We start from the raw sequence: 26,675 nt of genomic DNA, 5'->3' as shown, positions 1-26,675 counted from the left end.
GCTTGATATAACCTGGAAATTGATTTAGAATTGAAAAACGAGATGACAAATTGAATTTATTTGAATATTATTTACAATTAACGCTAATTATTATAGTAACAGAACATAACCTTCTGCGACAGTATTGGATTTCCAGCCTCTGTGACTTTCCGCTAATTGTCTTTCGATTGCATATCCGAGAATAATCGATACTTGCGGTTTCATAATGGTACAATGATGATTTCTCATTGGCTGAACAACTGAATTATAATGAATAGGTGTACTTTAATGAGGTGCATTAAAGGGCTACTACCAGGTGTATAATTACTACATTTCAGCATGGTCGAGCATAAAATAAATTACAGGATATACCAGTCTTAATTTCTCGAGTTTCATGGCACAATATACCAGTAATGTAGAAGTGGAGACGGAATATACATTAAGCAAAAGAAATAGCTGCCATCTTGACTTGTATATTATTGTAATGGCCCGATCTCTTTGGCTTCCTCAGCAAAGCAGTGTACCACATCTCCAGTTCCTTCTTCTTACAGTATCTCATGTATAGGCCCCACCACTATTTTAAGGCAAAATTTGATTTTAAAAAATGTGGGACTTACACACGAGTAAATATATTTCAAAACTCCTCTCTCAGTTTTAACTTTATTTAGTCTGTTCTATTGAATTTTGACCTTAATATTAGAGTTATACTGTAGTTGTAGACACATAATATAGTTGTCTTGTGTTTAACTACAGACAGAGGGATAGACTGGAAGATTTGCTGCGAAATATGACACCTGAGCGCCTGAAGGTGGCTGAGGCCATGGTATTCTGCATAGAGCACAGTGAAGCTGCGGAAGAAATATGTGATTGTATTGCTGAGTCCTTGTCCATTCTCCAAACACCCATTCCCAAGAAGGTAATTGTACAGTCATTCATTCAACAAAACTGATTGATAGGCATACATAGTTGTAGAACAACTAAATTTATTTAGGTCCGGTTTCTTCAACCTTTGTTAAATTATAACAGTGTGTTATTCCATTTTAACTATAAACTTAACAGTTGAAGCATTTCTTCAACTACTGTTAATACTAACAGGCTGTTAAAACCTATGTTAATTTAACTGCCCAATTTCATGCAGTTAAATCATTTAACTGTCTGTTAGCATAGAAGTATCCAATATGGCTGGTGTGTTAGATGCTGAACTTATATATCTGGATTATTTAGAAAATCATATCTATGAATACATAAACAGAGGGGTTGATTTCTGTGATTTGACAGATCAGAAGTTCATACAAAGGTATAGGCTATTTTCTGCCAAGCCTCACTTTTCGCTTTCAACTTAGATCCATTTGTTTGTTTATTCTCATTAAGTGGTTTATACTGCGAAATAATTTCCAGCAGAAGGTTTCTTTCGAACGAAGACTTCTATCCTCTCTGAATCAAACAACGGAAACAAGCGAGAATCGCAATTGAAGGATACACGGGAATAACAATCAAGGTCCATTTTAGAAAGTTTAGAGAATTACGAATTTTAAAGTTTCAGCACTTAATACTTTGTTATGTGTGGTCCACACCTGTGGAGTAACGGTCATCGCGTCTGGCCGCGAAACCAGGTAGCCCGGGTTCGAATCCCGGTCGGGGCAAGTTACCTGGTTGAGGTTTTTTCCGGGGTTTTCCCTCAACCCAATACGAGCAAATGCTGGGTAACTTTCGGTGCTGGACCCCGGACTCATTTCACCGGCATTATCACCTTCATTTCATTCAGACGCTAAATAACCTAGATGTTGATACAGCGTCGTAAAATAACCCAATAAAATAAAAAAAATAAATAAAATTGTTATGTGTGTATTTAATAGAAATTGACGTAGTGGAATGTTAAGAACGATGATTTCTTATTACTACCTAGACCACATGATAGTACTTCCTTTCCACTATAAGATAGCATTATTAACTCAATTTCGATTTTTAATGGACCTTGATCGTTTTTCCCGTGTACCCTTCAATTGTCAGAGTTCAGAAAATAGAAGTGAGCCTATACTTGGTTATAGGTTATGGTTAAACTCTAGAATCTCTGGTCCTAACAGAGAGTAAACAAACAATGTTAAAATGCGAAATGTAAAGTTGAAGAAACGCAATATTTTTAACAGCAATTCATACTTTTAACTTACAATTAATTAACGCTATGTTAGGTGCATTTTAACAAAGGTTGAAAAAACCGGGCCGTAATGTTATTGAAAAATCTCTGTATAAACTAACCTCTTGTTCTAAAATTTGTGTGTTTGTAATTGAATGTGCTTTGTTTGAAATGATCTTCCTTATACATGGATTGACATTTTCACTCTTTTCTGTTTAAGATTGCTCGTCTCTACCTCATTTCTGATATCTTACACAATTGTGGTGTGAAGATTACAAATGCTTCCTTCTATAGAAAAGGGTAAGTTATTAGCATGGGAAATTAGTTACAAACCTTTTAAATTTTGTCTTGAAATAAATTATATAAATCATACCAGACATATTCCTAAATCATTCTCTCACTTTAAATTTGATTGCAGTGGTAATAACTTCACACATGAAATTTGTTCATTTACATGAGTAAAACAAAAACTTAATGTATACCTACAATAACAGTTCATCGATCAAGGCTGCAAGGCTGTAGCCCATCCAGTAATTGTGAGGAGAATTAAACTGTAAATATGTGCAAAAAGCTTTTGTTACGATCCACATACATTCTTTAAATTTATACTTTGCACATATCTATACTCAGCACATTTCGAACTGATGGATGAAGATCACGTACAAACCATGCACAAGTCACTGAGCTGAAAACTGTGAACTGAAGCACTGGTAATCCTGGCTGTCCCAGGTGACTTTGGTTGAGGAGAAGGTCCAGAAATGGAGTAAGCAAACATGGCAAATGCAGTCCATAGCTTGACCTTGATCTGCCAGTTCAAAATACGCTGACAATAAGAGGAAAATACAAATTAATACTGACAATGTAAAATATCTAGTAGTTATTCAAAATCCAGATTCACGCAGATAAGATTGAAAGAATTGGTGATTTTAAATACTAGGGGTATAGATAAATTCGATTAGCAATGTAAAAGAAGAAATTGGAATTAGAATTCAGAATGCAAATCGATGTTTTACTTCATTAAACTTTTTGAAAAGTAAATTAAATTCCAAGACAGGGAAAATTGCATACATACAAATCACTGATTCTTTCTATACTGACTTATACTTCTGAGACTTGAACAATTACGAAAGAAGATGAACAGAAACTGGAAATCTTTGAACGTAAAATTTTGAGGAAAATATATGGTTCTGTATTATGATGTAGCCATTTAGCATGGAAAAGATTAACCGAAGAAGTTAACAGTCTTTGCAGGGAACCCAACATAGTTAAAAATCAAAGCAAAAAGGCTAAAGTGAGTAGGACGTCTAGTAAAAGTACCAGATTGGCTGTTTCTGTGAGAGATGGTTGAGACATCTCGACATAGCTCTGATATCCAAGAAAGGTTTAAGGGTGTTTTTGAACTCTTGTTGATTGCTATCAAGATTAGGACAGTGGAGTAGATGTTCTTTGTTACATGATTAAGTTTGGCATTTTACATATAGTGTATTGATTTGATTGGTATATTCCAGTTCTTCTTAAATGAAATGCTAGGCAGCCATGCTCTGTCTTGAGTCTGAATTATTGATTTTTTGGTGTATTGGAAATACTCGTCTAGAAAAAGACAAATACGAGGATCATTTCATAAGTCATGGCAGCTATATTATATCAGCCAATAAAGCTGCAGGAATAGAAATTCACTATATGCAATTGAAGGCCACTGGAATGTGCTTCATAATGCTAGTACCAAATTGAGTCTGGGTACAGGAGGCAATGGGTAAAGGGGAAATTGAAAGATGTATCAATAGAAATCATTGTTTTATTATACACAAAAGAGAACAAAGTACATTACTCACAGTTAACACCCTTCAAAATAATCCCCCAAGGCTTCCACACATCTTTGCCAATGATGATGCAGGTGTTGAATACCATAGACTGTGTGGACTGTGTGTTATTCATCTATGTGTACCACCTCTCGTCGAAAACTGTTAAGATGTCCTCCCTGTTTGTTGTTGTAGTTTTCTAATGCCAGACATTTGACAATAAAGTCATTTGACCTCTTGCACTCCAATATTTTTCAAAGATATTATCATGACCAGCCAATGAAGCACAGATTTTGAGATGTTCCGAATCCATTTCTTGGTTTGAGTTGCACAATGGGCAGTTAGGGGACTGATATATTCCAATTCTATGCAGGTGTTTAGCCAAACAATCATGGCCTGTTGCCAATCTAAATGCAGCTACAGACGATTTAAATGGCAAGTTGTAGCCGATTTAAGTGAACACCATATTTTAACGTTTTGGTGGCTACTTCATTCACACACAACCCCCAGAATGTCTGGAGGACCACACCTGCTGTTGGTCGACGAGTCCATTGGACCTAGCTGGGAGATCTTGTTGATCACCAGCTTTCCCTCCTTAAGCCACTGGAGGACGATTTTAGTGCCATAGCAGGTCAGCACTAGGAACAGAAAAGTAGAAAGAGGAGGAAGGAAAGGGAAATGAACCCCTAGGCCTCCCTATTTGTAAACCGCTTCCCATGCAGCGTCTTCTTCAATTGTGGAATGAAATCAAATTTGTGTGGACTGAGATCAGGCGAGTAGGGAGGATGTTCCAACGCACTATCACCCAATGCTTCTCGTAGTTTAGAATGATAGTGAAGAGCATTTCTGCCATGAAGAACTGCAATTTTCACATATGACCGCTGTTCAACTTTACTTACATCCATCTTGGAGCACAGCCTCTAGAATACTAACTTTCGTGTGTTCTGTCAACTAGCCACCAATACACAATCTGGTGGTGGCATCCCGTACAGTGTACAACAGGTTTTCAAACGTATATACTGAACTAACCACATTTTCGGTTATTTGGAAAGTCTAACATAGTTGCCATGACTTATGAAATGATCTTCGTATTTTCGTAAAAGGCGAGAATTTTTCATGAACTAAAATACAATATAAATGGCTGTACCTGGAATTAGTGATTGGCAAGTATTTTCACCCTCCTATGCGAGAATTTCGTAAACCATTACCATAATACTAGGCGCATCCAGAAAGTAAGTTTCCTGATTTTTTCCCCTTGAAAGTAAACGTAATTAGCCGTGTCAATTGCACATGTGTAACATCTATGACGTATCAATCATATGCCAGCCGGACAGGTCCCGCCTGGTGCCAGTAGCATGGCAGCAGTGGTCCGAAATGGAAGCTCTTATTCCTTCTCCCGCTGCCGCATTGCGCCAATTGAAATTCATTGGCAGCTCTGTCAGGTCTGTGGGCCGAACATCATGAGTAAGCAGATGGTGCGTCGCTGGTGTAGGCAGTTTTCCGAAGGTCGTCAAAGTGTCCATGATGAAGAGCGCAGTGGGCAACCGTCCCTCATCAATGATGATCGTGTTGAGCTGGTGCGGCAGTGCATCATGGGGAACCGTCGCTTCACGATTACGAAGTTGAGCAGCCATTTTCCGCAGATATCGCGATCCTTGTTGCATGAGATTGTCACTAAGCACCTGCTGTTCAAAAAAGTGTGTGCCAGGTGAGTGCCGAAAAACCTGACACCCGAACACAAAATGCAACATTTAGGAGCAGCACTGACATTTCTGCAACGGTATCACGATGATGGCGACGAGTTCCTCGACAGGATCGTCACAGGCGATAAGACTTGGATTTCGTACTTCACCCCGGAAACCAAGCAGCAGTTAATGCATTGGCGGCATAGTGGATCTCCGGTCAGGACGAAATTCAAACACGCTGTCGGTACGGAAAGTGATGTGCACGGTGTTCTGGGACAGGAAGGGTATTCTGCTCATTGACTTCCTTCCAAGAGGTGAAACAGTGAACTCTGACCGTTACTGTGAAACACTGCGAAAATTGCGACGTGCCACTCAAAACAAGAGGTGTGGAATGCTTACTGCAGGTGTTGTGCTCCTCCATGACAATGGTCGTCCACATACGGCTCGGCGCACAGCAGCTGTTTGGACGGAATTTTGCTGGGAGTTGTTTGACCATCCACCCTACAGTCCTGATCTTGCTCCCAGCGATTTTCACGTTTTCTTGCACCTCAAGAAATTCCTGTCCTCCGACGAAGAGCTGAAGACATCTGTCACACGGTGGTTCCATTCACAGGCGGCAGAGTTCTACGACAGAGGGATACAAAAGTTGATCCCACGATACGAAAAGTGTCTCAATTCTGATGGTGGCTATGTTAAAAAATAGCTGAAACATTGGTGTACCTGTTGCCAATAAATGTTTTCCTGAAAGTGTGTGTTCTTTTTTTTTTAATAGGGAAACTTACTTTCTGGATGTGCCTCGTATGTATGTGGCATATGTCACTAACATTTGAGTGCCTCAGTCTGATACAACCGACATAAAAACTGGCTTTGGTTAGAAGTTTCCTTTTTTAGTTTCTTCTAGCACAAGGCTCAGGAACATATTTTTATTACGGAATCCCTATTATGAAACTGTGTATTAATTTCTCTTCCCCAGGCTGGAGGCAAGATTGCTTCAGATCTTCCAAGATGTTCATGCTGCTTACATGAGTCTGGAAAGTCGTCTTAAAGCTGAAGGTTTCAAGTTACGAGTAATGCAGATGTTTCGCGCTTGGGAAGAGTGGGCTGTTTATCCAAAGGACTTCCTTATTAAGTTACAAAATACTTTCCTGGGTTTGACATGTTCGGTAAGTTTGATAAAATTTCCATTCAATGAACAGGCAGTTTGTGAACCATTGTAATTATTATGTTGTTGAAATTACTTATAGTAATCAGTATAGATGTATGTGTGCTTTGAATGTTTAGAGTTAAAACTGTATTCGCTAGCCTCATATTTAGAGTAGTAAATTAAATTAAATTATTTGTTCCTCTCATGTCAATTAATCCTTTAGGAAACAAATTTTTTAATAAATTTTCTGAACTTTTATTTCTGTTTATTTAATGTGTTTACCTATTTTATGCTGTCCCTCAGGTCAACATATAATAAAAACCTGACATAATACAAACCAATATACTGCAGAGCTATTTATAAGGCATTCAGCGCACAAATGGCTCAACGCACAAAATTTGCATATTGAGTTTATTGCTTTAAAGAGCTCCTCATATTGTTCTCTTCAAAGAGTAAATTGGCCTAATCAACATTCCCAGTTTTTCCATGAGATTTCAGCGCAAGTTTCGTTTGTCTATCACATTTCGCACACTGTTACAAAAAGGTGAAGCAGAAATATAACTTTGTGTGTTGGGCCATTAATTAATTGTATATTTTGTAGAAGCTGTTGGGGGAAATTTACTGTCACTGTTGAATCAGAAACTATATAAATCATGGACTAATTTGATGATGCATTAAATGTTATAATAGAAAATAATTATGCATGATGTTTTAAGGCCCGTTAATGAATTTAATTCTTGTTGTTTCAGTCTGATACCAAGAATCCAGAAAGTGAGGGAGAAGAAGAGACTGAAGTACGTCTAGAGTCTGAGCTGGATGGTATGCCAATGTCAGGAGGAGAGGGAGAGGGGGAAGATCTAGACGGAGTGCCATTGGATGGGGCAGCATTACTGAAAGGAGCTATGAAACACAGTAGACCTTTGCCACCGCCTGATGATGATCTTGATGGTGTTCCAAGTAAGTAGTGAAGATCTTAAGGTACTTTTTCATAAGTAATTTCTACTTATCTCTGCACGGCTCCACTTTTGCTTCTTGACAGAGGGGAGTACACTTAGCCAGAAGAAATACTGAAATCAGAAGTAAGCACTGAAATAATGAAACAATTGTCTTTAGAGACAATTAATATTAGGTACCCTCCTCAAAACTGGTTTCATTTATACACCGACGGATCCTTGATCTCCAGACAACAAGGTGCTGGTGCAGGTGTTACGTGCTGTCTCTTCTCACTTTATAGATCTCTTGGATATGGAACAACAAGTTTTGATGGCGAAATCGTTGCAATAAGTGAAAGTCTCAGGAATCTTCTATTTCACATCAATAAATTTAAGAATGCAGTTATATTGTAAGACTCCAAAGCAGCTATTCTATCAATAGTCTCTAAACACACACCTTCATCTCAAACAGCAGAAATAACTAAAATGCTCTCTCAATTAATAATCACTCAATAAAAGAATTGTATTCCAATGGATACCATCCCATTGTGGAATTCTGGGAAACGAGAATGCGGATGCTTTAGCAAAGAAGGGCAGCACTGCTACTTACAGACCTGTTACTAAATCTATGTATTACTCTGTGAAAAGATTTATTAAATCTACATACTTAGACTTCAACAAACAAAATTTGATAACACAATCTCAAGGGAAAAAATGGAACTCTCTGCATCATAATCCACAGTTAATTCCCGATTTACCACGAAAATCGTCTGTAGCTGCATTTAGATTGGCAACAGGCCATGATTGTTTGGCCAAGAATTGCATAGAATTGGAATATATCAGTCCCCTAACTGCCCATTGTGCAACTCAAACCAAGAAATGGATTCGGAACACCTCAAAATCTGTGCTTCAGTGGCTGGCCATGATAATATTTTTGAAAAATATTGGAGTGCAAGAGGTCAAATGACTTTATTGTCAAACGCCTGGCATTATAAAACAACAACAACACTTAGCCAATTGCAATAGGCGTACTTCTCAGACATATGGCTGGTTTATAGCAGATTATGGGGGATGACATATGGAATTATATGAGAATGAAAGGTTGTAGGATTGGGAATGAAGTTGGTCTTACCCCTTTTTAATTAGTACTATCCCAGCATTCACCAAGAGAAATTTAGAAAAACCACTAAAAATTTAAGTCAGGATAGCCAGCCTTTGGGAGCAAACCCTGAACCCCCAGAGGGTTAATCACTACGCCATTGTGCACAGTGATTTATAAGCATAAGTCATCATGTGACTGATTAGGAGAAAGCAGCCGAAAATGTTGAAAATGCCAAATCAGATTAAAAGAATGAAGAATGTATTTCATAGAAATTTGTCTCACATGTTTGTTGCATCATCAAATGACATTGGTGCAAAGCCATTCAATCCTGCACCTCAGCATATGAGCCAAATTGAAATTGTTTCAATAATTTACTCTTGGGCAGAGTTGTGCAAAAATTAAGTTTGTAGAGTACTTCATTCTCATCACAACTACAGAATTGCTAGCAAAACACTTTTACTTATTTCTAGTATATAAAGAATTTAAAATAATTCTTCAATAGAAAGAATATTGAATGCTTTCACAACACCAATAATAAACAATGGAATTCAAATTACATGTATTCATGTATTTTAAACAGTAATTGAGACTTTCTTTAGAACAAAAACTTAATTGCATAATCTTGAATTTTAGATACAGTGCATCAAACATTTTAGATCTGGTATAACAACAATATGCAGAACGACATTAAACATGTTTATAGAATGCACTATGTTTGTTGGAGGGAAATAATATTTTGTCAAGTGGGAAATGTGTATATGCTGGCAACAGAAAAACAACATAATGTACATTAAGTTGTTATTCCAAGGAATTGCTCAATTATTGATTGTTAATTTTACATTGAATTGTGTCAGTGTGTAGAACTTCTTAAAGACTTGCAACATTTATCTGATAATACCGTCTGATTTGTTTGGGAAGACAAAAATAAAATTGCTATAAAACTTGTGTCAGGAGTGATACAAAAGTTACATTATTTTTACACATGTTAAAATTTTACAGATTGTACATTTAAAATTAGTGATAATTTAATGTAAAATGAATTTTCACTCTAATTTATTGTTACAGTGGAAGATGATCTTGATGGTGAACCTATGTCGGAGGATTTATTGGCTGATGCAAGTGCTAATGCTGGTAGTAGCAAGGGTAAAGCCGGGAGTATGCCTGCTGGTTTTGTTCCATCTCGGTGGGAAACTGTGGACCCAGAACAGGTAGAAGCCCAGGCAATGACAACCAGCAAGTGGGACCTCTTGGAACAGACAGATCAGCATGACCAGATAGATAGAGGAGAGGAGCCAGATAGTGCAGGTGGAGAGGATTCACAAGAAGGAGACTACCAGAGTTACGATGCCAGGTGAGTCTTGTAGACAGTTGGTTTTCTGAGTTATTGGATTTGAGTTGAAAAAAGGCCATAACACAAAAGTAGAAATGAGCACAATATGAAGAAAATTTTTCCATAATATGAAATTAATATTTGAATGCTAAATATCTTCATTCCTAAACCATTTGGAGCAGGTTTACATAATTATTTACAAAGTAAGCCTTTATAGATTAATAGTTTTGTCTATATTTAATATACTACTAAATAAAATACAGTAAAAGCTGATATAGTCACAGTCTAGTATGTACAGTCGCGAAGCTTGGCGTGATTTTTTGCATTTCTCGCGATAGTGGCTAGCCGCTTGGGGCTCTGTGTGTATTAGGAACAATAGACTGTGTCACTGTCATCGTGATCTAATACAGGCTGTAAGGCAGACCATGTGACTCGCTTAACCCGATCACGAAGGGCGGCGTTTCAACCATATAAATTAATTGGAATGCATAAAGAGTAACATATATTTCTCTAAAATGTAGTGTAATTGCATTAATAAAATTTAAAACAATGATTAGGAGACACTTCAGACATAATTCCTTGCGAGTTAAGGTGTAATATTATTTTTGGTGTGAAAATTACGTTGTTCGTATGTGTAATAGACCTACCTGCCTTTATTTCGATTAAATATTGTGAAATTATTGTACATTCATTTATGCACGATTCAATAATTTTCAGTTGACCGCACGAATATTTAGATATGTTGAAATTATAGGTTATGTTTACTGTCCCAGTTGCCCCTTTCTGTCTAATTTTAGTAGTCTCCAGTGCCCTGCCATTCATATGGAAATATTATAGGTTATGTTTACTATATCTTATATTCCTAAATTCGCAATTATACATTATAATTAAGCATAATATCATGTATGATACTGCACACATTCAATTTGTCTGTATTTTAATACTACAATTGAGTATTGAAAAATTGTATTTATCTTCTACCTAAGAGACAAAGTAACAATCGTATGTACACTAATTTCATAAGAGTGGTATGATAAATTTTCTGTCTTTATCAAGGAAGGTAGATGTGCTATATTAAAATCACAATATAAATTCTTTTTTATTAAACCTCAAAATAGCTTCCATCCTAAACTTAAAATGTTGATGCGAAAAAATTATGTTAACATGTAAAATTCTCTTCACATTAAAATAACACAATTTTGTAATTATTTCTGCAACATATTATGCAACCAGAGGTAAAGGGAACTTATGGACCCATTAAACTAAATAAAACTTAGCTATGATACGCAATAAAGTTATAATATAATAATTCACTGAGCTCCATATACTGAAATAGAAAACCCGAACATATATTATGGCCTAGTCTAGATCGAAAAGGCATTGACTGTGCCGTATTTTGCATTGTTGTGAAAAGTTGTGTAAACTGTGAAATGTTCGTTATCAGTTGTAATAACTGTATAAATGGCTAAAATACAATAATTTGAGTAATAATATGGGACAAGGAGACGTTTTTGTTGCACTATAAATTCTAAGAAAAAGAGGTCAGAGTTATCCTTCTTCCGAAAGATCCAGGAAGGTGAGTTTATAAAATATAATATATACTTTATGAAAATAATATATAAACCTTATGTATTTCGTATTTCAGTAGTGGAAGGAAGGTGTTAATTTTTCAAAAGAACACGATATCAAAAGTGCAATACATTTTATCGTCTGCTAGGGAAAGAGTCTGTGATGAGGCGATAGTAGCGATCCTGGTGGCTAGCAACTATCAATGGATGCATATTTCAACTGTCTATGTTTGCATATTTAGTAAGTATTGAGCTTCGCAGCCGTATATACTAAACTGTGATATAGTGTATTTGTTGGAGGACATACTTAACTCCCATGTTATAGCTGAAATGTGATATATCGAAAGTGATTATAGTCCATGCGTTAAGGAAATGACAAGTCAAATGGAGATGGGTAAAGCCGGTAATTAAATGCATTATAACTCTATGATCTGTCCAAAACAACTTCTGACCTGACATATGGCGCCTTTAGCATGTTACCATGGCAACCATTCAAATCAACCAATCACGAGAGACGCGTAACCATGGTAACAGGACGGTGTTGCCGTGTCTATGTTGACAAGTTGCACGTGAATACCACAGCCCGGAATGACTTTGAGTTGGCTGGTTAGCGCGTGCTTTGTGTGAATTAAAAATATTAATTAGTTGTATTATTGTTTTAGTGTATCGATAATTATTGTGTCTGAATTTTATTACACGTATTATCTTCGTTGTCATTGGTGGAGTGTGTGGTTAGTGTGTGTTTTCTAGTTCTGCAAGAATTTGGAAACAGGTGACTTGTGCAATGTCGGAAGGAAGGAAAGACAGGTGGAGAACAAAGAATATTGTACAAGGTGTCCCGTTAAAAAGAGTCAAGCGTGAGAGATGGTGCATTGTGTAAGAGAGTATTTTGAGAGGGAAAAAGAAAATAGCAGGCCTCTTTTACCTTTGGCGCAAGTCGTAATGAGAACTGGTGCTTGTGTTAAAATTAATAAGAGCACTGTTATCGATATTGGAAAAGAAAAAGGCCGTGCAGATTTTTAATCATCAATATATTTATAGTTTACAATTTTTTCAACGTCTTTCTAACAATATTACATAAAAGAATAGCGACGCTCATAAAAGTAGAGGCTTCATATTAAATTTAAACCTGTTTTTACAGCTTACAGTTCTTTCGACGCTTTATATTACTACTACTACTACTAATAATAATAATAATAATAATAATAGATAATAATAGATAATAGACTAATAAAAATAACATACACAAATTTTAATGCCTAGTGTTCAACAAATTGGTTAGAAATATGTGTGTTCATGTCAGCCGTTCATTACTGCACTCTATCGGCAGCGCGCTCGCTTACACGAAAGATGGACAACATGACAACACTGCTCCCCCTTCTCTGTAAACTGTCAAGTCGGAAGTAGTTTTGGTCAAGGTATAGATATGAACTTAAATAATGTAATACCTACTGTAATATAAATTAAACACTCACCAGTCATGCAGTTTATTCCATAAAACTTCTTATTGTATTGTTTTTAGCAGTAGATCACTTCACTGTTTATAAACTATCCTGATTTTACACCGACTTAAAAAAATCCGTAAGTTTTGTTGGCGGACTAAATCACTGCATTTCTTCATCGTGTATTGTTTTATATTAGCAAGATGGAGGAAACGAACACTGTTTGGTTCACTTTGACTTTCCAACCAAGACATTACATTATTTAGATGAGATATCACTTCAGTAACATTTTAAATATTGTCCTTCTCTTCAACAACATTTTCATCACTGCCATTTTCATCATTTCCCCCCCCCCCACCACCATTTTCATTCCATATGACATTTGTTATCTTCAGGAACTGGCCACACTACCCCATTACCTCCTGGCCTAGTTGCCTCATAAGTGGTGCCATGTTGGTATCAGGATGCATAAATTCTAAATTACATTGTTCAGTGCAAGGTTGCTGAAATGATTGATTCTTTACGAACTGCAAGTTCATCAAGGTGAATGTTCCAAGGTATCATTTGTTGTTTGATTCTGCGTTACTAATTGCATATTGCCTCTATTGATAGTTTCCTCCCTCCACCAACATCCTATGTTGACTACAGGGATCTGAACGAGGATCGCAGAGCACGCTTACGGGAAATTGAACTGAAGGCAGTGCAGTACCAGGACGAGTTGGAGTGTGGACAGAGGACACTGAAAAGTGGCTGGAGTATTCAACAACAAGTGGAGCATTATCGACGGAAGCTGTTACGCAAGGTAATAAGTTGTTGAATCCACCAGAAACTGTTATAAGAATGTTCATGGAGTCTGTAATTTCATTACTAGTAGCGTCTGTAATTTCATTACTAGTAGCACACTGGTAATTGAATGTTTCATTATATTTCATTGGAAAAATTATTGTATTATATAATTCCTGTCGGGATATTCCTGAAGCTTAAGAGGATTTAGATGAAATTTCTTTTGACACGCATTGCATCTTAGGCACTCAACTTCGAAAAATTGCAAGTGATCTATGCTTCTCGGCACTGGCAACATCTATGATCCCATTCATCATAGTCAGGGCAAATGAAGGCATGTTAAGGGCCCTGTCATTTTTCATATTGCTTAAGTAGTGTCTTTAGTTGTGCACATCAGTCTTAATTAGAGATTGAATACTGTGGTAGGCTATAAATAAATTGCGAAGTTCTATCAGTCTTAATTAGAGATTGAATACTGTGGTAGGCTATAAATAAATTGCGAAGTTCTCTGTATAGAAATAGGAGAAATATTAATTTCCTCTGGCCTTTATATGCATTTCTGGATTCGCCCATACTTGCTATATGTCCTGCCCATCTCAAACTTCTAGATTTAATGTTCCTAATTCCTAGTTCCTTAACGTTGCCAGAGTATAGATTCATACTGCTTAAGGTCGTGGAATAGTACATTATGCAACGAGCCTATAATGATAGTAATTAAGACGCAAGTATGTTTGTTTATGAAACGAGCGCAAGCGAGTTTCATAATTTTCATACGAGCATCTTAATTACCATTATAGGCAAGTTCCATACGACTTTTTATGCTCGACTATATTTCTAACTTGAAATTATTCAAAAGTAGGTCATGTTATGGTTATGTAAGTGAGTAGCGAACTGACCTGAATTGTGAGATGTGCGCAGACGCGAAAGTATTGATTTTTTCCGAGGCCGAATGTCATTGACCTTGATACAACGTAGAGAATAAGATGAACATTAGTCTTGATATAACCTGGAAATTAATTTAGAATTGAAAAACGAGATGACAAATTGAATTTATTTGAATATTATTTACAATTAACGCTAATTATTATAGTAACAGAACATAACCTTCTGCGACAGTATTGGATTTCCAGCCTCCGTAACTTTTCGCTAATTGTCTTTCGATGGTACAAAGGTGATTTGTCATTGGCTGAACACCTGAACTTTAATGAATAGGTGTACTTTAATGAGGTGCATTAAAGGGCTACTACCAGGTGTATAATTGCTACATTTCGGCATGGTCGAGTATAAAAGACTTTAATTATGTTAGATGAAGACTATCTATCTGTCTTCGTAGTGTATCCAGCTATTTGCTGACAACACGTGTTCCACTATGTTTCACATAGATGAAGAATATAATATGTGCAGTTCTGTATTGTGTAACTTTCTCCATTCTCCTGTAACTTCATCCTTCTTAGCCCCAAATATTTTTAAGAACCTTATTCTCAAACACCCTTAACCTCTGTTCCTCAAAGTGGGAGTCCAAGTTTCACAACCATACAGAACAACCAGTAATACATGATAGCCAGTGAGTAAAAATTCTGGTATAGTAAAAAAAAAAAAATACTTATTTTATATATAAATTGATTTACTTTTGAGAAACAAATAATATAAGTACAGCTTCACTGAAAACTGTGGCATAATGGACACATGATAGTATGTTTATAAAATTAATAAATTTAACATTTTCTGCAAGGCTGAGAAAGGAGAGCGGGAGAAGGAGAGTGAGCGGGAACGTGAGAGAATCGAAGTGGAGAAAGACTCGCAGCCAGAATCTTCGTCAGAACGGGATAGGGATAGGCAACAGGTTTCAGGATCGTCACTGGACAGGCGGAGAAGAGGAGATCGTGATAGCAGTCGCAGTGAGCGCAGCAGTAGACGTTCCTCTTCACCTGATGACAGTTACTATCATCGTACAGATAGAGACTCGTAAGTATGCCAGTACTTTACAGTACTATTTTTTTTTTTATTGTCTCCTACAGTGGTCCTCCCACCGGAGATCTGATTGAGCTCTAGCTTACCTCTGGAATATTTCTTTGATATTGGTGTGCAATGTTACAGGTCAAGTTCAAGATCGAAATCAAAACGATCTCGCAGTTCATCAGGGAGTCCGTTACCTTCAAAGCGTTCTTATAGGTGAGTTGTAGGAGAAATTCAATAGCAGTGAGCCTTAATTACTTACAAATTACACACACAAACAGTGTGAGGATGTAATGAAATGTTCATGTGCAAATGTAAGCACAAGTTATAATAATTATGATCAGCTATAGTGAGGATCACGTAAGAGTAGTTCCTTAAAGGCTAATTTAGCCATTTCTTCAGTGTTGCAAACAAATACCAGATATCACCAAAGAAGATAAAGTCACAATGCCATGTATTGAAGTAATAATAATAATAATAATAATATAGTATTAACAATGTCTTACTTATTTACCACATCTAATCTTTATGTTGGGAGATGTTTTGTAAATGGTTCAATTTTAACCTCTCGCACATTATGTTGGTAATTAGTAGATTAGTATGATCTAATATTAAAATGTATATTGTCTGACAACATGAAATTCTTTGCTTTGACTAAACAGTTTATGATTCACGAGACTAACCTAAAAATGTATTTTCTTTGATCACTTGAAATGATTAATACGAATTTCGAAAACAGAATACCACTTTGAAATGTGTAACATACTTCTAAGTCGCTACCATGCTTATTCCTCTCTTGGACATTTTAATAAAAATCTGTCCATTAGCCCATACTTGTTTCATATCAACTAGGTCTATAAGTTATATCCCAGATCACATATAGGTTGCTCCTTCCTATGTTAAAATCGGTTGCACTTTGAAGAGAACAACTGCCAGGATCGCCACCCGTCTGCCATAAACGAACACGAGATGGCAGTAGTTGCTAATGCAATTCAAATGGGAGCTATGTCGCGACTCCTTATGTAACAACTAGATGGCAGCATAGTAAACCTGACAAAAGTTGTTACTGTCTAAGCCTATAATGCAGAGCAATCTGGGTATATATGATCTAGCGTTATATCTTATTTAATTACACTTATCTAAATATAGTGTTGAATTGAAATCACAACTCAATTATATATTGATATTAATATTAATACCAGTATTGCTAATGAAGAGTTCGCGGGAAAAAATGATGAATGTTACATTTCTGTTGACTCCGCCTTCCAGGCGCCCCAACCTCAGAAGTGGGTTACAACTAAGCCACGGCCAGGAGAGAAGACCAAAAATGTCGAAAAGACAACCTGGTGGCATTGGATAAAAAAAAAAAACATTTCTCTTGATTAGATAATGATCTAATTGAGTCTATAACTGCAAGATGTAGTGCTGTTTCTATAGAAAATAAAGGAAAGGATTACTGTATTCATGGTGATAATTCTCCTTTTTACCATTTTTCACAAGAACAACATTAAATTTCGTAGTGATCCATTGAATTAGATAATGACATCAACCTTAACAAAACTGACATTCATCGTTTTTCCCGCGAACTCTTCATTATTATTAATTACGTTCAAATTTCATAAATTTCATCAGTTTCCTTTACTGCAAACCAGAATTATTGCTGCAAACGTAACAGAAAATAACTGTCATGTGTTGTACTTGTCAGTACTCGAAATAAAGTTGGTAAAAGAAAATTCAACCTGACATCTAGAAAATCACTAATGCACTAGCGTATGTAGGTTTCACCCTTGGGGTATTAAGTAAGCTGATGTGGACTTTATTTGTTAATAAAGAACCAACTAACCCCAACCAGCATGGTAGTAGGTTACCAAGAGACACACAGAAGATGTCTCAGGAGCTCAGTAGCGGCAATCAAAATAACATGTTGTGTGAATTTTATGCTTTCAGGTCACGGAGTCGCAGTCCAGTTTCAAGTCGTAAGTCTTCACGTCGTTCACGCTCCCCTCACAGTAAAAAGTCTCGAGGCCAATCTCCATCCCCACCTCGGCTTAAACATAGAGGAGTTTCTCCACCATCTCCTCCTCGAATAAAACACAGAGGATCTTCACCTTCTCCTCCAAGGATGAAACGGAGGTGTTCCCCCCCTACACCGCAGCGTGTGAAGCGTCGAGGATCTACATCTCCCTCATCACCCAGATCCAAACACAGAGGTTCCTCGCCGTCAACACCTCCACGTAAACACAAGCATAAGCACAAATATTAGTCGGAATACGAAGAAGATTCGTCTGTGAAAATATATGTCGACTATGTTGATGCCAACTAAAGTGTAAGCAGTTTCTGCAGTAAAACAGGCCAACGAGTTTGTTGAAGTCTCTTCACTTTAAGCACACATCAAAAATACTGTTTATTTCATCACATGTAGCTTACAAAACATTGGTTACTAGTGCATTTATTATCGTTTCGAACCTTAATTTGACCACATAATTGTGGTATTTCTTATGGCAATGTGTGCTAAGCTGTTCCATGGACAGAAGTGAAAATTGATTGGAGTGTTAGAGTATATTTACAATAACAGAAACTGTATGAGATTTGATACAGTTCTATCGTTTTATATACTGAGTTTCAGTTGAATGAAATATGATCCATTTGAGTAGAGAAATAAAATGTGTCATGTTATCTGTTGAAACATGAGTTAAAACGGTGTGGGATTATTCATGGTAGAGGGATTCAAGGACCTGTGAATTCATTCTAATGAAATCAGCAGATCAGGACAATATAGAGTGTGAATACAAGTAAGATCAGATTTATTTTGCTTGTAAAATACGTTATTTACTTCCATAACATTTTCTAATTTCAGCTGGGATATAAATTACACTCTATCTCTTCGTAACTTACATGTGAAACAATTTGTATCATGCTGCTCTCAGTTATACAGTTCGGTAATTCATACTGTTTGCAGTTATTCTATATTTAATGGGCGAATGACGAACAGTCAGGTACCTGCCATTAAGTTCAGATCTGACTGATAACATTTAAATTCCTCCTCTAGTCTATACAAGTACAACACAATGCAATTTGCTCTTACACTTAAGTGTATAAATGCAAAACCTTGTAAGGTTAAGTAACATTCTTCCAGGGTTTTGAATATTGCAGATACTTCTTACATCATATATTTAAACTAGAACTCCTGAAAAGAATGTGGCATATTGTAGGGTTTGATTTTAACTCCTAACTTTCGTACAAGTGCTCCTGTGATATGAAGTGAAAGTGTTGTCCCCAAGACAAAGTAGGATTATAATTTAATGCAGATTTTCTGCATTCCTCCTTCCTTATTGTATGTTTGAATTGAAGTTTTGTGAACAGGTATTAATTAGAAGTCTTTGTAACAGTTTGTGAGGCAATATTTATATATTTTCTGCTACAAAGTCATGTGCAGATTTATTTTCTCTCATGTATTCATGTTTGACATTAGAAACAGTCATTTGCCCATATTTTTCATTTGCTCTGTAATCTTCATGTCAGAATTAGATTAACTGCTTTTAATTTGAAGTCTGAATACTTCCACAGTTGACTTCTGGATTTGGTCCAGAAACTGATCTGCAAAGTACAGTAAACCCTCGATTTAACAGACCTCCATTCAACAGTCTTTGGATTTAACGGACATTTTTATTATTATACTTTTTTAATTCATTATTACGTGTGGTCATCAGCAGAAGTACGCCATATGTAGTGAGACAAAATGTAGTCCTGTGAGTTACGGTGATGTGATTTCACACAGTGCAAATCATCATTGTAATCAGTCGCCTGGTTTCACTTTTTTTTTTATTGTATATAATCTTTAGTTTTTTATTTAGTCCAATTTTTGTTTTGTAATTTAATCCAAAGCATGCAGTATGTAGTGAGATTAAAACGTAGGTAGCCTATATTAGTTCTGTGTGACGTAGTGACTTGTTATTATTATGTCGGCATAAAAAAAATGGTATGTTTAACATGTAGCATTTACATGTTGAAATTGTAGTGTTATATTAAGAAATATTATTGTTTTTAACAATTCGTGATTTAACGGACAGTCCTTTGCCACCCAGTAGTCAGTTAAATCGAGGATTTATTGTAGTGTATTTCCAAGCAATACATATTCCTGCTTGTTTCTGCCTACATACAAGTTAATTTAAACAAAAAAAAAATTTGCAAAAATGTTGACTGGGATGGTACATATGTCAAAGAATGATGCAGCGGGTGTCCTAAGGCCAGCTTAGCGAGGACAGAAATCTCGCGTGGAGCAAAACGGCAAAAGCTGGCTTGATCCCGATGTTCAGTATGCATAGGGACTGCGAAAGCACGGCCTATCAGATCTTTTGACTTGGAGAGTTTTCAGCAAGATGTGTTAGAAAAGTTACCACTGGCTTGTGGCAGCCAAGTGTTCATAGCGATGTCGTTTTTTGATCCTTCAATATCGGCTCTTTCTATCATTGCGAAGCAGAATAAACAAAAAAAAATTTGCAAAAATGCATAAAGTATACTGGCATTTTTCGCACCAAAATAACATGTGAATTTGTCACGTGTATAATAATAATTACGGTTTTTCTTTAAAGAAATGGTAAACGAAGTCTTTCATTTCATAGAAAACATTTTCTGCATTTGCATACAGATTAATTTTTAATTACATCTCTGGATCAGTTTAATACAGAGGTGTCAAAAGACTATATTCGAAGCATTGCCAACTCTGTGATTCCCCTTTCGTGTGTATGAGAGGAGAAAATTGGAAATAATTTATCTTTGTGTGATGTCATTCAGCACTAGATTCGATTAGTCATGACACATTTTGCTCGTATACAGTTATGTTTGATTTAAAAAAAATAAAATACTTCTACTAAACACTTCCCCCCTCTCCCCCACCCGATTTCACATTGAGATTGATTCACATTTGCCCTCTCCATATTTACACCATCCACTGAACATTCGAACTATGATGTACATACATTGTATTATATATATACTGTAGCAAAGATCAAGACACCTGAATGATAGATTATTCGTATGTGCAAGTCTCACCTCCTTCTCCCTCTGTTAGCTGTTTAAGTAAGCACTGGGATTGCTTAATCTTGAGACCATTGGTATAAGAGGATAATATATAAATATATACTTACCCTATAAGGGACTAGAAATTCAGAAAACATATAGATTATTTCTTCAAAATGAATTGTTTATTGCATTATGTACTATTGTATTTACATTTCAATTAAATTTAAAGTTTGTATCACTATTTGATTGCTATTAAAATGAAATACCCTTCTCTGCCACATTCTATAAAGATGAATATTTTTTTGGTACGACATTAAGTATTTGTACATTACTCACCTACTTGATTTACTAATGATGTTGATATGAATTCAGATTTGTTGTACTGATTACTGATTAATTTTGGTATACAACATTTGAAAATATTTATTTTTAATTAATAGGCTAATGCAGAAGTATTTATTACATATTTGAATATGAAAGTTTGCTACAATAGTAGGTCTACTTTACTTCTTTCAAATTTTGAGCAATTAAATCTCAGTTGAATATTAAAAATGTGGAAGTAAATAGGTGTGAGCATGTACCTCGTTTTGACATAAATAGATCACAGCAGACTTTTTTAAATGAATTATTAAAGGCTGGATGAATGAACATCACTGAATGTATAAACTTTTCTTCTTTCCTTGAACTTGAACATTTTCTGTGCATTGTGTTCATACATATTTTCAGTATCATTCCCCTTTTCCATAATTTGTTACTGTGTATATTTTCCCCTAATGTAATTTATGAAATCAGTCTATGAATGGGTCTATTCCTTCTGTGATGAATGACTGTACAGAGTTGTGTATGCAATTAAATATATGTTATGGTTTTTGTGTTCTGTTCCAAGTAGTGACGTCCCTGTAGTTTTGTATGAAGAAACAGTGTTTGGACTACATTCACAGTGAAAATTAGACATAAATATAGTGTAACCATTAAATTAGAAGGCATATCACCATTTGCAATGGTGTATGTAAATTTAAATGCTAGTCAGTCAGAGATGAGAACAGATGAAGATAGCTTCTTGCACAAACTTTAAAGAGGACTGGTAATGTAAAGTCTGTCCAACAAAAAGATGAAGTGATATAGTAAGCACGTGGTCTTGAGATCTCTGAATTGCCAGTGACTCTGTTTGTTACCACGTGAACAGATCTATTGCTTTGTGGATAACTTATGGCGTTTAGAGAACCCTCACATAACCCGCCATCAGTCCCTATCCTGAGCAAGATTAATCCAATCTCTACCGTCATATCCCACCTCCCTCAAATCCATTTTAATATTATCATCCATCTGCATCTCGGCCTCCCAAAAAGTCTTTTTCCCTCCGGGCTCCCATCTAACACACTATATGAGCCGTTCAGAGCAGAAGTGGTGTAAGTAAAAAATGGGTAATGAGGGTTAAAGTAAATGTTCTATAAAATACAGCACAAAGTAGCAATTAATATTCAGTTTATTTAAACTATTAGTAGTCAGTTGATAGCACAAAGGACATATTAATTGCTACTTTGCGCTGTATTTTACAGAATTTTTACTTTAAACCTCATTAACCAATTTTGACTTCTGCTCTAACGGCTCATATGAAGTAGTTCTGGATTTGCCTATACGTGCTACTTGCTCTGTCCATTTCAAACATCTGGATTTAAATGTTCTTACGAGGCGCGTCCATAAAGTAATTTTCCCACTCGTCCCACAGCTAGTAAACCATATGTTGCGCAAAGCGACTCCGTGTACGTGATAGAGTAATGTCCTGGCATGGCGCATGCGCTAGCGGAACTTCCTGAGTGCTCTCAGTAGCTTCGTTGCATTGGTTGAAGATGGATGCTCCTATTCCAGCTTCCGCCGCATGAAGTGAGGTCAGTGATAAAGTTTTTGAACACATGGCATAGCGCCGATTGAAATTGATCGTCAGCTGTCAACTGGGCCTAACATTATGAGTAGACCTATAGTCGTGTCGCTGTTATTTCCGGTGTGACTCCTCCCCTTTGCTTACGTCTTAGGAAGTGAAGGCTGTATAAAGTCTAGGTAGGTAGTATCGTTCGCCATATTTGTTCTTTCATTCCCGAGCTACCAGATGAGGAATCTATTTGCTTCATTGTTAAACATTATCATGTTGTAGCTCCTATGATAATAAATCAAACGCACTGTAATTCAGCAAATAATTGAGTGGCAAATAACGCCCTCATGTGATTTCTGCGAACGCCAACTAAAGAGCCAAAATGGCGGGCGATTATATTAAGTATTTATCGAGCCATAGGAAATTCATTACATCATCAATAGCGAATCACAAGATGCACACATTTAAATGTAGCCGACCTGCAACGTGATTGGCTGCCGGAAATAAGAGCGACGGGACTATAGGATTTATATGTAGTATGAGTTAAGAATGACGCTGAGTATAGTTGCGTCGATGTGATGCCGGTTAAGAAGGTTTTAAGCCTGGTTGACAAGACTCGAAATGCAGGAAAAGTCACAAGGACTAGACAATGCAGCTTTTAACCCCGCCGCTGGTTTGTAAGTGGTGGTTAAGAGGATTAAAGGCCCTTAGCGCTAACTAATGGAAGTACTGAATGACAAGAATGGCAAGTATGAGGAGTGGGAGGCATGGCTTGCATGTTTATAAACTATACCGACTAAAACTATTAGCTGTTACTACATACGAATCCTAGCTCTAGTCATGAGCAAGCAGATGGTGCGTTGCTCCACAAGGTTGTCTGTGATGATGGTTGGCCTCCCACTGCGCTCCTTGTCATGCACATTTTAGCGTCCTGTATCACTGACCGCGCTTCACGTGATGGGAGCTGGAATAGCAATGTCCATCTTCAACCAATGCAACGAAGCTACTGAGAGCACTCGGGAAGTTCCGCTAGCACATGCGCCATGCCAGGACATTACTCTATCACGTACACACAGTCGCTTTGTGCAACATATGGTTTGCTAGCTATGGGACGAATGGGAAAGTTACTTTATGGACGTGCCTCGTAATTATGTTAGGTGAAGAAATACAATGTGTACAGTTCTGCATTCTGTAACTTTCTCTATTCTCCTGTAACTTCATTCCTCCTAAACTCAAATATTTTCCTAAGCACCTTATTCTCAAACACCCTTAAACTCTGTTCCTCTCTCAAAGTGAGAGTCTGTGGATTACATCACTTTATTCTTTTGCTGGACAGAGTATAGTTGTGAAATTTATTTAGTTTTAAAATACGAGATGTCTTTAAAAATCCAGTAATTTAATATTAAAAGATTGCCTTCTAAGAACAAGATGGTTTAGTCTCCTTGGCAAAGTACTCCTTTTTGGAATTTTACATATTTATTCACGTTTCCACTAAACTTTTCAAAACATTCAGCAGAGTTCTCTTTTGGGATCATCTTCAGCTAATATCATTCAAGGTCTGCAGTCTCCTCCCTTTCAGTGGTAATTTTAGCTTTGGGAAAAGCCAAAAGTCTCAGGGAGTCAAATCTGTGCTGACTAATGCGATGTTTTGCACTCTTCTGGATGTATGAAGAATGCGCAGGCACATTGTTATGATAAAACTCCTGCTAAATGTTTCATGTCAAGATCCTCTGTGAAAATCTCTAAAAGAATAGTTTGTTTAATCTTCAGCGCTTCTAATTCTTGTATTGTCAGTCACTGATCTCCATTGATTGCAGCCCTCACATATTCAACATTGTCATATGTTGTGCATGTTAAAGTTCTTGCAAGATGTGGATTGCTTAAGACAGATTCCCAGCCATCTTCGTAGCATTGATAGCATTATTTTTCTGGACTTCACTTGTTGAAAGTCCTCTTTATTATTTGAATAGTTTCTGTAGATGAATGTCAAAGTTGAAAGCAAAACTTGATACAGATTTGCTATCTGCTTGGTGTGGGGGGGGGAGGTGCGTGTGCGTGTTCCCCCCCCCCCCCCTATATTTTTCAGTGGAGTTGTTCTCCTTCATGAAGATGTTTCTCCGTCATTGTGAATGTCACTGTCACATAATACAAACTCCCTCAGTGATATCTCACTGTTAACTGAGTAGTCCCACTGGAGAATATCTGTTCTTACATGCTCATGAGGTCCTATCTTACTAGATGCCCAGCTACATTAATGTCACACAACTGGTTCCCTATATATTCAAAATGAGTGGATACTTTCTGGACAGAATTTTAGCTTTTATGCAAGGTGCTCTGTGCCTATAAAATAAAATCTTTTTCCTTTAGCATTTTCCAGCTTCTGGTGGTCTATAAGAAGTTATTTTGGAATACATTTATCTGACATTCTGCTTACATGACACATTCATTGGGATTTATATTTCTAAACAAGCCTTTACTGCAATCCAGTGGCTAGACCGCTGGACATCTTTAATCGTAGACCCGGCTCCTATGACGCAACCCTGGGCAACAACTCTGTCGGTAAATTGGTCTACAGAACTGGCTTCACATGGGTGAATGATGAACAGCTAAGTACGTGTCATTATATATATATATATATATATATATATATATATATATATATATATATATATAAAACTCTTTTGACTGCTGATTCTGTTATTTACAGTTCCATCCATATATCTTAAGAAATTCCATCTCTTCTAGTACAACCTTTTACTGGCCATAAGAATTTCATTTCTGGTGTTTCCTTGTAACCTGTTCGGTACGTCCCCTAGATGGTGGATGGGGGATCCCACCAGATATGACAGATTGGTCCAAATAATTGCTGCAGTAGTAAGAATCTGTGGACCAACAGGGAGCCAGATTTCTAGGGCATAATGCTGAAACACCCTCTTTCTAGGAAGCATAAGTAAGGGGGACGTGTACCTGTATCATGGATAAGGGTAAAGACTTTCTTATGACTTTTAGAGAACCCGGAGGTTCGTTGCTGCCCTCATGTAAGCCCACCATCGATCTCCCTATCCTGAACAACATTAATCCAGTCTCTACCATCATATCCCACCTCCTTCAAATCCATGTAATAAAAGTTTTGTTATATTTAACATGTATCACCTCTTAAATTTTGGTGCATCGAAGTCCACATCTGTGGAGTAACGGTCAGCGTGTCTGGCCGCGAAACCAGGTGGCCCGGGTTCGATTCCTGGTCAGGGCAAGTTACCTGGTTGAGGTTTTTTCCGGGGTTTTCCCTCAACCCAATATGAGCAAATGCTGGGTAACTTTCGGTGCTGGACCCCGGGCTCATTTCACCGGCATTATCACCATTTCATTCAGACGCTAAATAACCTAAGATGTTGATAAAAGCGTCGTAAAATAACCTACTAAAAATATATATATATATATATATATATATATATATATATATATACACACACACACACACACACACACACACACACACGCACGCAGGCTGCTTGGATGAAGACAGAAAGGAAATTCATTTTGCAACGAAATACATGAGAAAAACAAATGGCCTAAAGATTTCACGGACACAGTGTTGTTTCTAATACCAAGAAATGTAATGAGTTCAGGACTATCAGCCTGATATTGCACTCGGCAAAGATTCTCCTATAAATACCGAATCGACATTTATATTCTAAACTGGGAAAGTTGAAAGAAGACCAATTTAGTTTCAAGAAGGGAAAAGGTATGAGAGATGCAATTGGACTACTGTGAACAATCGGCAAAAGTTACCTACATAAAGAAAAAATAGGGAAAATAATAAGACAAGATATGCTGTCAAAAGAACAAAAGAAATACAGAGTAGGAATATGAACAAAAAGTAAACGACAGCAAATAATATAACGAACAAGAGAATAGATCATAAAAAG

General features: G+C 36.7%; 1 protein-coding gene across 2 annotated transcripts in view; it reads left to right on the top strand.

The window, feature by feature from the left end:
- The window catches only part of LOC138696895 (U2 snRNP-associated SURP motif-containing protein), a 65,561-nt gene extending 43,804 nt beyond the window's left edge, over positions 1-21,757 (top strand). The window contains exons 14-22 of one of the 2 annotated variants that reach the window (XM_069822365.1): positions 733-895; positions 2,334-2,413; positions 6,571-6,760; positions 7,491-7,698; positions 9,841-10,126; positions 13,728-13,917; positions 15,631-15,863; positions 15,996-16,070; positions 17,802-21,757. In XM_069822365.1, coding sequence (XP_069678466.1) covers positions 733-895; positions 2,334-2,413; positions 6,571-6,760; positions 7,491-7,698; positions 9,841-10,126; positions 13,728-13,917; positions 15,631-15,863; positions 15,996-16,070; positions 17,802-18,117 — 1,741 coding nt within the window. In that variant the 3' untranslated portion in view covers positions 18,118-21,757. The remainder of the gene's footprint in view (positions 1-732; positions 896-2,333; positions 2,414-6,570; positions 6,761-7,490; positions 7,699-9,840; positions 10,127-13,727; positions 13,918-15,630; positions 15,864-15,995; positions 16,071-17,801) is intronic. The other variant, XM_069822366.1, reaches the window with a different exon arrangement.
- The last annotated feature ends 4,918 nt before the right edge of the window (positions 21,758-26,675 follow it).

The sequence above is a fragment of the Periplaneta americana genome, chromosome 3, assembly GCF_040183065.1.
Source record: "Periplaneta americana isolate PAMFEO1 chromosome 3, P.americana_PAMFEO1_priV1, whole genome shotgun sequence".
In the NCBI taxonomy this organism is placed as follows: domain Eukaryota; kingdom Metazoa; phylum Arthropoda; class Insecta; order Blattodea; family Blattidae; genus Periplaneta; species Periplaneta americana.
Note: the sequence above shows the minus strand (reverse complement) of the source record. Positions and strands in the feature narration are given on the sequence as shown.